This window comes from Triturus cristatus, chromosome 7 (assembly GCF_964204655.1).
Source record: "Triturus cristatus chromosome 7, aTriCri1.1, whole genome shotgun sequence".
Lineage (NCBI taxonomy): Eukaryota > Metazoa > Chordata > Amphibia > Caudata > Salamandridae > Triturus > Triturus cristatus.
Window position 1 is genome coordinate 1,349,785,720 of NC_140590.1, and position 12,115 is coordinate 1,349,797,834.

General features: G+C 47.1%; 1 protein-coding gene across 2 annotated transcripts in view; it reads right to left on the reverse strand.

Moving 5' to 3' along the window:
• Window positions 1-12,115, reverse strand: part of TRPC4AP (transient receptor potential cation channel subfamily C member 4 associated protein) — a 749,627-nt gene that overhangs the window by 617,650 nt on the left and 119,862 nt on the right. For both annotated transcript variants that reach the window (XM_085619014.1, XM_085619013.1), the window contains exons 3-4: window positions 10,412-10,528; window positions 5,596-5,653 (exon numbers count right to left, since the gene is read on the reverse strand). In XM_085619014.1, coding sequence (XP_085475140.1) covers window positions 5,596-5,653; window positions 10,412-10,528 — 175 coding nt within the window. The remainder of the gene's footprint in view (window positions 1-5,595; window positions 5,654-10,411; window positions 10,529-12,115) is intronic.

Genomic DNA, 12,115 nt, shown 5'->3' on the forward strand with positions numbered 1-12,115 from the left:
TTTTTGTTTGTTTTGGTCATTTTGACCCTTTTTAAATTGCCCCTTACCTGCACCATAAATTGTGCCCCTTCACCGCCGTTTTGGCGGGTCTGGTCCTGGGGTGGGTGCCTGGTTCGTTTTTGGCGGACATCTTGGAGTGGGGTGAGTGGAGTGAGGCTTTTCCACCTGACAGCGCTTGAATGCACATGTGACGCCTGGGAACACCTATTTAGGGCGAGTCCCTCCTGCTTTCAGCCCCTGACAAGGCAGCTGCTGCTGCGAGAGCGCTTGCGCGTTTTTGCAGTAAAACTGCTGTTTTAAAAACGTTATATATTCTTTTTGTTTGTTTTGGTCATTTTGACCCTTTTTAAATTGCCCCTTACCTGCACCATAAATTGTGCCCCTTCACCGCCGTTTTGGCGGGTCTGGTCCTGGGGTGGGTGCCTGGTTCGTTTTTGGCGGACATCTTGGAGTGGGGTGAGTGGAGTGAGGCTTTTCCACCTGACAGCGCTTGAATGCACATGTGACGCCTGGGAACACCTATTTAAGGCTCCTCCCCTAGCGCAGCGGGATCGCGCAGCGGGCGCGTCCTCGCGTGGCCGGAGTCGTGCCAGAGTCCTGCCCGTCCGCGCTCGGTTGCGCTGGCTTCGCGGCGATATTTACATCAGGTGCATCTCTAACCATGCTTATGTATACCAGGGATAGTCTCCTGGCATTTAATACCTGTCTGCCTCCCTGCGCCGAAGTCCGCGTTGACCCTTTGTGTGGCCCCCATCGCTGTGCTTGTGGCGGCTGGCTACTCGAAGCCCCTTCCTGTTTGGGGTCTTGTATAGTGCAGCCTGCCATAAGCAGTAAGGTCTCTTTGCGACATCTCACCATCTGGAATTTAAACGTCAGATCGGCGGTCAAGCATTATCAGGATATTGCTGATCTTGTGGACAATGACCCCCCTGACATCTTTTGTCTGACAGAGACATGGCTGCAAGACACCGATTCTACGGTATTGAATCTGGCGTTCCCCGTTGAGTATTCCATCTACACGCTCAACCGCTCTTCGAGAGGGGGTGGCGTCGCTCTTGCTGTTAAATCGTGCTACTCTTGCGCCTGGAGTGTGCAGAACATCACGGGCTGCGAAAGCGCCCTGTTCAAGGTTGCGGTTACTCCGCATTTTACCTTGTCAGGATTGCTGATTTACCGTCCACCTGGTAGCTCAGTGGCATTTCGAGAGGCTCTCCCTGAGGCGGTTAGTTCACTAGCAGTAGGGTCTGCCAATTTTTCTATCATTGGTGATTTGAATCTCCATTTTGACACTTTGTGTCTTTCTTCTGTGGGAGGGATGGTGGCGGACCTTGAGGCCCTTCAATTGTTCCAGCTGGTCTCGGACCCCACTCATAGTGGTGGCCACACTCTGGACCCCTTTTTTTCTAACTTAGAAGGGGTTACAGTGGCCCCCCCCCTCCCCCTGACCTGGTCAGACCACTCACTCGTGACCATTCACTGTAGTCTTGATGAAGCCCCACTTAAGGTGCCACTGCGAGCCATGCCCAGACGGCGCTGGAGCAAATTAAAGGCGGAAGATCTCCACCGCCTTCTCACTGACGACCCACTGGGTGCAGTGGAGAACGTGGAGTCTGGTTATGACCATTTCTGCGGATGGGTAACCAGGGCCCTCGACTCCCTTATCCCGATGGTTTCCAGTAAGTGTGGCTCCCGCGCCCCCAGTCCCTGGTATGATGGCAATCTGAGGGCTCTGAAAAGTGTCTGCAGACGTGCAGAGAGAGACTGGAGGAAGAGGTATGACAGCAGCAAAAAAACCCTGTATATGGCTGCGGTCAAGTCTTATCACCGCGCGGTTTGTAGAACCCGGGCTGAATACTACGCTCTGGAGTTTCGCAATAGTGGGAATCCTGTTAAAACCATCTTTAAGGCCCTTAAAGACCTTGTGGCAAGGAAGCCGGCCGGTAACTCCATCAGCTCCAATACTCATTGTGAAGCGCTGGCGGCTTTCTTCCTGGAGAAGGTCCAGACCATATATAGGGCCTTCCCCTCCTCCACTGCACAAACCAGTATGGGGCCTCCCATCCGGTTGGATCAGGTGGTGCTAGACTCTCTCCCCTCTCTCTCTTTGGAGTCTTACACGGCCTTGGCTCTCCGAGTTAAGTCGGGGTCGCCGGACGACCCGCTCAAGCCACCTATGTTCAGAGACCAGGTTTTTGCTCGCCCGGTTTGCGACTTAATCAACACGTCGCTATCATCAGGCCAAGTGCCTTTGAAATGGAAGCATGCGGTAGTAATGCCCATTTTGAAAAAACCATCTCTGGACCCTACAAAATCGGAGAACTACCGCCCGATTTCACTTCTCCCGTGGCCAGCCAAACTCGCGGAGGCGCATGTCAACACCGCCCTCTCTGGTCATCTGTTGCGTGCCAACATTCTGGACGACACCCAGAATGGTTTTCGGGCTGGCCACAGTACGGAGACAGCACTGTTATCTATGGTCGAGCACCTTCGGGTAGTTCTGGATGCAGGTCAAACGGCGGCGCTTGTTTTGTTAGACCTAAGCGCCGCCTTTGACACGGTCTCCCATGACATTCTCCTGCAACGTCTTGAGGAGATAGGGGTGATCGGCACTGCACACCAGTGGTTCCGTTCGTTTCTCAGGGATCGTTCCTTCTGTGTGGCGTCCCCGCCCTACCAGTCCAAATGTCATCCTCTGTCTCTTGGGGTCCCACAGGGTTCCTCACTGAGCCCCACGTTGTTTAACATCTTCGTGAGGCCGCTGGCTGAGGTTGTGAAGCTCTGTGGTATGACCATGGTGTCGTACGCAGATGACACCCAGCTAGCGGTCACGATCAGCGGGGACTCTGGGGTGGATGCCCCAAGATTCAGAGAAGGACTTAGGGCGGTGGCTGGTTGGATGACGTCCAACTGTCTCCAACTAAACGCCAAAAAAACGGAGGTGATGATCTTTGGGAAGCGGACGGACCTATGGGGAGATACTTGGTGGCCCTCCGAGCTGGGGCCGACCCCCACTCCGGTTGCGGAGATCAAAAACCTTGGTGTTTGGCTGGACCCTTCCCTCAACTTTGTTGGCCACACCAAAAGGACGGCGGCTTGCTGCTTCGGCATCCTGCGCAATCTGCGCCCTGCCCTTAAATACTTCGATGCCGCAACTCGTCAATTGGTGGTGCAAGCAACGGTTCTGGCACGGTTGGACTATGCCAGCTCCCTTTTTATAGGATTAAACCAGGCTGAGTTAACCCGACTTCAAAGAGTGCAGAACGCTGCGGCCAGAGCGATCATAGGTCTTCCTAGGTTTTGCTCGGCCGGTCAATCTTTGCGAGCCTTGCATTGGTTACCCGTTAGGCAGCGGATCCACTTTAAAGTTTTGTGCCTCTCCTTCAAAATTCTGAAGGGCCTATCACCTCCCTTACTGCACCAACTCTTGCGCCCTTACATCCCGGGCCGCACTCTGCGCTCGCTAGACCAAGAATTAGCGGTAGCCCCTCGGTTCAAACTCAGTCGGGTGGGGGGTCGCTCTTTTAAGGTGCGGGCAGCCGCACTCTGGAACGCTCTCCCTTTGAAACTCCGGACCTTTGGTGACCTGCTCTCCTTCCGCAAGGCCGCTAAAACTCATTTATTTTCTGAGCTTTGTTAAATCCTTCACTCCCCAATTTCTTAATAATTATTTCTGTTCCCCAGTTGTGTTGTGTTCGCCACCTTGTCGGTGCGCCGGGACGCTCCTTCGCTGGAGCAGCCGTGCGCAATACAAATAGCACTAACATAACATAACATAATATTACCCCATCAATCTGTGATCTTTATTGTTAGGCTGGGGGAGGTTTTTTATCTCCTAAAATATGGAGATTTTAAAGTAAGCAGATCAAATGCATCTCCTATTAGGGTTCTCAATTGCCATTAGCTAGTAAGAAGATTTAGAACATGCAATGTCCAAATGAAACATGTTCTAATTTTTTAAAACAAATTTTGGTTCTGATTGTTTGATAATCTACCTTTATAGGCAAATGCCAAGGATCTGACCACTCTGTCTGACATAAGCTGTTAAAAGTCCACTTCAAGTGAGCTTTTTAGATTTCAGACAGCACTTCAGTTTAGTCCACACAGAGGATATCAAGTCCCAGACCAGGAAATAATATAAAGAAGGCACCACCCACCTGCTTATTAATACCACTTCTGAATACAGTCTCAGAGCACATGTCGTGGCAAGCCTGGTCGTCCCAAGAAGAGTAGAGAATCTTAGTATGCATCTACTGGACGTCATGCATGGAGAAGCATCAGTTGATATAGAAGGAAACCTCAGAGTGAAAGAGGTGCCCTGACTGACTGCATCAAGACTGAGTATATGTGGATGAAAAAGAAGGAGGAGGAGGACAGGTAAGTGCTAGATAAAGCCGCACACAAGCAGTGTCAAGTGAAAACCGTTTTAAGCAGGTTGAATATTCTGAAGATGAAGATGTAGTTTGCGAGCCAGGTAAACACTATTCATTACAGAGTGGAGAAAGGCAGATGGAAGACCGAGTGATAATCAGAGGCTGTTTTTGGTTCAGCTGTAGCCCTTGAGTACATGCCTTATCCTAGCTGCTTTTTAAGCATGGTTTGCGGTCAATCTTTCGGGTGGAGTGTGAAAAGATGGACTATTAAATCATGGCAAAATTAGTACTTGGCCCAGTCTACTCATGTATTTATAGGATATTTGAGGATTAAACCAGAGGCGTTGGTGGGCAGATATGGTATGGTAATGACACAGGTAGTTGACCGGATTAAAGACAAATGAGGAGTAGGGTGTCAGGAATTGGAGGCAGCCACAAGGAATGATGCTAGTCGTGTAGATTAGGATGGTAAATTAAAGATTGGCTTAGAGGTTCAAGTACCTGAATGGAGAGTTTAGGGGCCTAGGCAGTAAAACAGAGGCACGATCTTGGGACAGGTCGAAGAACACTCTTGGAGTGTGGGCACAAGAGTAGGCATCAGCTCAGGGGTGGAGAAACTTTGTTCAGATGAATTTGTTAAGTAGTCGCTGCTAAAGGCTGGGGTGTAAGGGCAGGAGACTAGGTGGTAAGGCAAGATAAGGAATAAATGCCTCCTCACCTAACAGTGCAGTGGTTGCTGCAGGAGTGGGCACAATCTCAGAGGTATGTCAAGCTAGGTCAAGGTCCAAAGCAGCCAAACCACCAGGAACAAACACTCATCATGTGCATACCTATCAGAAGCATACATGAAGATAGACCAATAAGACGTTGTTTAGATGCCCTTTATTCAGCACTCCTACTATTTGTTGGCTAGCAAACACAACATATGATAATTACTTTTACCTAATGTGAGAGTAAACTATTTACCTATCTCGGAAGTGTGACAGAGCCTTGATGGGGCTCAAACGTGTGAACTGGAGATCACAGCAGATGCCACTTGTGGTTACCTCACTGAACCATTTTGCTGTTGTGGAGACAGCTGGATGAGGGAAACTAATCAGGACATGGGGAAGGGGCTGGTTTTGTGCAGACTGTAGCGAGCCCCAATAAAGATTAAAAAATAAGTGAAATGACAGTTTCACTTTTTAAATTAGAAATAATTAGACAGCTTAAACTGAAAACGTACCTTTTATTTTTTTCTTCTGCGTAAAAAGAGTTGGTCTCATAAGGATTTCTACCAGAAGCTGCAATGAAAGTCACTGATTAATTACAGAACACTCCTACAAATATGAGGCAAATTATGTTTCACATGTTGATCAACACAAATGTAGGAACAGCAAGAAAAGGGCATTTTAAAAATAAAAAAAATAATCCTCGACAGTCATTCTGTGTCTGAAATACTTATACCCTCAGTGCAGTTTCCATTGGCTTAAGGCATTGCGTTTAATTTAGAGATATATCTTTTCTCTAGTCAAAAAGCCACGACAGTGAATAATATAAATTATTCTGAAAAGCCTGCCACTTACTAAAACAGACACACTTTCGTCCTTATCACCCAAAATGATCACAAAGCAATTTAAGTTTAATGTCCAAGACTCTATAGCACTTTCACTCCCAAAACGTATGATTGCATTTAGGAGTTTAATTAAAAGCCTTGTTTGGCCCTCCTGACACCTTAAAATGTAGGATAGTTTATTAGAACCTGGACAAAGATTGAATGAGTGCAAGTCCTTGGGAAAAGAAAAACAGTTCATCCAATCAGGGTGCTGCACTTGCATATAACCATCCCTGTAGACACTCTATTCCCCTCTTTCTTCGCTGCTCCAGCGACCTACAGGTAAATGCATTTTATTTTTATTTTAACTTTAATGTGCCTTTTTCGTGAAGCGATACTGAGTGGGGTCATTGCAACCCAACAGGGTTTTCATACAGCTGTGTGCTATCTGCCATTCATGATAAATTAACTGGTTTTCCTCTACAGCGCGACCACGGTAAAGTTCTTGCTCCTATGCGGGCGCTTCAGACTGATCGGCTCTGATGCGCGGTGTGGACAGCCGGCTGCTAGGGGGTCCGCGCACGACTCAACGAGCCCAGCACATTCCAACCTCCCGGCGGTCAGCATGCGTTAATTTCACTAATCAGCTAGACGGAGTAAGTGCATCCGGCCGCGCCCTCATACGGGATTGGGACCCTAGCAGGCCATGGCGCCCAGGGGCCAATCCCTTCCCGTTTATTGATCCCAAAGCAGACACTACTTTCCAGCCCCCTGACACGGACTTGCTAGATCCACGTTCGGCGAAATGGTGCCCCGCGCCCAAGCTGGTCTCCATAATACCATGCAGATTACGGAAACCCCTAGATAAGGAGGTAAGGAGCTGCCTTTGGGCCAAATGCCCTAGGCCATCTTTGGAGGGTAAAGTTGTCTTCACGCCGGAAATGGACGCCAAGATGCCCACTTTTCATGCCAAATTTGTCTGTGACCCCCAAGAAGGGCTTAGAGAAGTGCTGGCGCTCCTGCCAGGACTAACGTCTGGATGTGGCAGGATCCAAGGCCAAAATAATGGAAATGGCGGAAGATGCTGAGGAATCGGGATCCCTAGTCTGCTGAGACCTTGTGCAGCTGAGCCCAAAGGGCAATTATTTTCCTCTGGAACGCCAATTGTGCAATCTTGACAGAGGAGTGCAGATCACTCCCAATTGAAATCCAAAGTTGAGGGAGTGGACTACTTCGGAGCCAGGCCCAATGGCTGAAGGCATCCGCTCTGGAATTCAATGAGTGGCTCGTTTACCACAACTTCATGATGGAGGACATCCATCTTCTCAGGGATCTTTTGCAAGTGGTCGGCTGGATGGTCCGCCTGGACCTCAATGACGCCTACATGGCGATATCCATCATTCCACCTCACAGACGCCTTTTACAATTCCAATGGAAGTCACAAATAGTTGAGTTCACCTCCCTTCCTTTTGGTCTATCTTCTGCTCCATGGTGCTTCACCAAGGTATTGAAACCGGTGGTCAGGGAGTGCTGTTGAGCGTCTACCTGGATGCTATCCTGATCTTTAACCAATGCCCAGTACTCTTGACCGCACATTTGCAGAGGACTATCTACCTACTGGAATCTCTCAGTTTCGTGGTCAACAAGAGAAAATCCTCACTCTCCCCATCCCAATTTCTGCAGTTCCTTGAGTTCATAATAGACTCGGTCAAAGCAACACTTAGTCTCCTACCTCACATATTGTCCAAGATAAAATACGAGCTAAGGAAAACACATCTCAGACTACAGATTTTGCTGTATCAGTTTGCACAAATAGTGGGACTTCTCTGATCTCCTTCATTATCTGGCACTACAACGTCTGAAGATTTCCCATCTTCAACTGAGTCTTGCGTATTCCCAGTCTGTTCCACTTCTGTGATAGCGAAACAGGAACTGCAATGGTGGGTTTCCCAGATGGAGGCCTGGAATAGCCAAGCAATCTTCGGGTCCCAACCTGACCTGGTGATAGAATCCAATGCCAGCTGCTCAGTTTGGAGAGCTCGCCGCAGGGAATTTGATACACACGGAAAAATGTCTTCCACAGAACAAACCCTTCACATCAACTGCCTGGAATTAATGGCAGGTTCTGTTGCTCTCAAATGGTGGACCATGGATGGGCAAGGTTCAGTGTTGGGTCCTGCTCAAAATGAACAATGTGGCAGTGGTGCGCTACTTCAACCACCCAGGGGGGAACAAGGTGGAAAACACTGTCGGATCTGTCTCGAACATTGTAGAATTATTGCCTAGCCAACCAGATCTCCGTGTCAGCAGAACACCTCCCGAAGTAGCCCAATCAAATGGCAGACTGGCACTCTCAACATTGGAAGGAGGACAGCCAGTGGAAACTACACCTGTGGGTGTTTTAGGAGATTCAGGACAGGTGGAGCCTGTTCCCCATGGATCTCTGCCTCTCGGCTGGATTTCCAGCTAGACAGGTTCTGCAGTTGATGACTGGACCCCAATGCAGTGTCCGCGGAAACGTTTCTCCAATATTGGAGCACAGAGATGGGATATGCGTTTTCACCATTTGCGATGATAATGAGATTATCCACAGAAGTTCGCAGACAACGGGCAGAACTGGGGGTGATCACTCCAGTCTGGAGGTCTCAAGTCTGGTTTCTAGCTCAGAGGGAACTTTCTTGGGATTTTCCAATCCCTTTACCCCTGTTTCAGGATCTCACCTGGTCCTAACGGCCTCTTTGTCTCATGGCCTTGAGGATTACTGGGAACGCTGGAAAGTCCCATGCATTTAATGAGAGGTCGCCTCTTTACTCTCCAGGGCAGATAGCATAAATAAAAGATTCCTCTCCGTCTGGTCTCAATGGTTGGGTGGTTGTCTCCAACTTCAAGTGGATCCCTAGGATTTCCCAGCAGCACTGGCCTAGAAAGGTTTGGTCTACAGGTCGATAAATACATTCAGATCAGTCATTTCAGCAGGCCATTTGCTGGTAGATGGTCACCCAGATGGAGAACACCCTTTGGTTAGCAAGCTCCTGAGATTACTGGTCCCTCGAGAGCCCAGATATTCCACTTTATTGGATGTAAATAAGGTTCTGGACCTTCTTAAATCATGGCCTAACAATAAAAACCTGTCAAGGAAACAACTATCAACAAAGTTAGTCATCTTGTTGTGCTGGATTTCTTGCCAAAGAGTCCCGGATGTACGAGCATTAGATAGAACAGGTAGAGTATTCGCCCCGAAAGAGGTGACTTCTCACATTACTCGAAGAACAAAGAATAACTCAAAGATTGTGTCAGACCAAGGACCAAGCATTTCCAGGTGTATCAAAACTATGCAATTTTAGAGCAATTAAAGCGGACAAAACTGTGACAGAGGACTTTCTTCCCCTACTATTGCCAGATTGGTCAGATAGGTAATGCAAGAGGCTGACATTGATATCTCCCAGTTTAGGGTTCACTAGGTGAGAGAAGCCATGGTGTTTAAAGCCTTTACTCTGAGAGCTAGATGGGAGGACATCATCAACGGAGCAGACTGGTCATCAGACTACTTTTAAAAGGTTTTACTTTAAACCAGTCTCAAATCTGGCAACTTTAGAGGTGGAAAAGCTTTAAACTAGCCTAATCCTTGCCACCACTCCTGCCATAGTATGAAAAATGTTGGCGCTATTGTAACGGAAAGTTTCAATTCTATTGAGGACACTACTCTTCTAACATGGTTAGCAGACCCACCCGGCGGAATATGAGACTTCCAGTATTCTTGGGTCATCTCAATGTTTGTAATTCAAGTATATGATCATTTGTGACGGTTCATCTGGTTGAACATGTTTAAGTTTGATGTGTCCACTCTGCTTATTGAGAATTGATTTCTGATGATTTGTTAACCGACATCTTACACACTGTTTTCTTTCTCAGGAGCAGAGCCCAATAAACAAAAGTGAATTTCAGAAAAGACGGCTGTGTTCGAAAGACGGAGATAGAGAGTTTACAGGGATTGTTATGTGGAAGTACAGCACCCTGATTGGATTAGCTGTTTTTCTTTCCTCAAGGACTTAAAAGAATGAAGTTTACAGTTAAAAATCTTATGATGTTAAAGGCTGCTGTTGAATAAAGTGAAGAAAGGAAAGCCTAATCCTTGCTAAAGTGCCTCTTCATAGAATTGAAACTTTCCATTACGATAGCTAGCAAATTTTTCATTCACCAGTAATTAGATGACACCAAATAAGTTGGATGGGGGTGGGGATGAGACAATTTAATTACCATCAATAAGCCTATGCTCTTACTTCAGTTCACTGCCTATCCGCACCCACTTTAATACTAGTTTTATGCGCAAGTACTCAAACTGGTGAAGCAGCATCAATACTTTAATTAGAATAAGTAATTTGCCCCTACCCTGTCCCCCATCTGTTATCTCTGTGCATGTACACACCACATATAGAATACCCAAGGCGGAACTAAGCACACACTTAAACCAAAAGAATAACAGAAATAAAATGTAATATAAACTTACGTCCACTCCTCCAAACAGGTCAAATGTGTACGTGTTTGGAAATGTGAAGTCTTGATTTGATTTCTTTTCTTCCGTTACAATGGCCATTGCCTCCATTGACAGAAGGGGAGAGATTTCCTATTTAAAAAAACAATTGACAAATATGATTTGAAGACCATCTTACCAGCAAGATTTGAGTAGTTATTTCAAGTTTTGATATCTTCCGTGAACATTCAAAGAACTTAAATGTACATTTAAGACCTGGTTTAAAGAAGTAATCCATTTGCCTGCAAAAACAAAGGTTACTTCAAAACACAGAAATATTGATGGTGAAAACATCTCATCTTGTCAATCCATTTTCCTGCCCATTCAAAAATAAGGTAACAAATACTCAAACTAATACACAACTAATGTGCCTGTCTTTAGTGTATATGATTTTGAATACCCAGTCACTTAGGTTTTCCAGTACCTATTCTTTAGAACCTCTCTTGACGGTGACTGGTCACCATGACCACAGATTCCCAGATTGAGAGACCGAGGTAGGAACAGCAACACTTTGGCCTGCTCCCAAATCCCCACAGAAGAATAAAGAAAATGTATAACCAAACTTGAAAAAAATCTTTCCTATTGCTGCAGTGGCAGCTACAAAACAAGCAGTATACAGAGGGTCACTCAGTGACCCAAAGCAGCATGATGGGCACCCGTTTTGCTGTACCTACAAAACATTTAAACAAACATACCACACTAAATTAACTGGAAAACTGACCCCATGTATACACAATTCATCCTGTTTCTTTCTCTTTGTAGCCCTATATTCAGTATTTCGCACCTTCAATTCCTCCCATTTGGTGGGCCAACCAACCCATCCATTCCCTTTTCTGTGAAAGCCTGGGACCTTCTAGTGCACCCCGCAGAAGCTTGTAAGTCTTCCAACCTGAAGGGAAGCTTTGACAAGTCCGCTGTTATGAGCCCCCATTACCACAGAGCTGTTGATGGTGAAGGAATGGGTTTAATTTGGAGCACCATTTAACAGAGCTAAGCACACTGATGGATGGTACACAACATTACAATGCTCAATATAGGCAATTCACACCACTGCGGTCTACTAATGGTTACATTTTTGCATGGCTAAAAAAGATAGCCCTAGAAAGTTCCTGATATGCTTAATTTCAAAGACAACAATAAAAATGCACCAAAAATTTACAATAATTGCTGACCGCCTGAGGATGTGTATTTCGGACCTTGTACATATGGACCAATCAGAGTTCATGCCACACCGCGCCACACGACAACATTCGCAGAGTACACAACGCCATAGCCCTGGCACCTGAACTGGGACGCTCTGCTCCCCTGCTCTTAGCTGACATTGATAAGGCCTTTGACTCCCTTAGCTGGGAATATCTTTTTCAACTGCTGGAGGCTGTCAATTTTTGTCCTCGTTTCCTGGCATATGTCCGTCTCCGATATACAGACCCAGAGACCTCTGTGCGAATCGCCGGTTATCGTTCCTCCTACTTCCCGGTGGGCCGACGTATGCGACAGGACCGTCCGCTATCCCCTCTCCTCTTTACCCTGGCGGTGGAGCCCCTGGCGGTGTGGGTGCGTAGGGATCCGGTCCTCCGAGGTTTTGAGTGGTCTCACTCTCTGTCCGACCGCATTGCTATATATGCGGACGACGTGCTGTTTTTTATTACCGACCTGTGGTTCTCGGGGCCTCGCATTCTG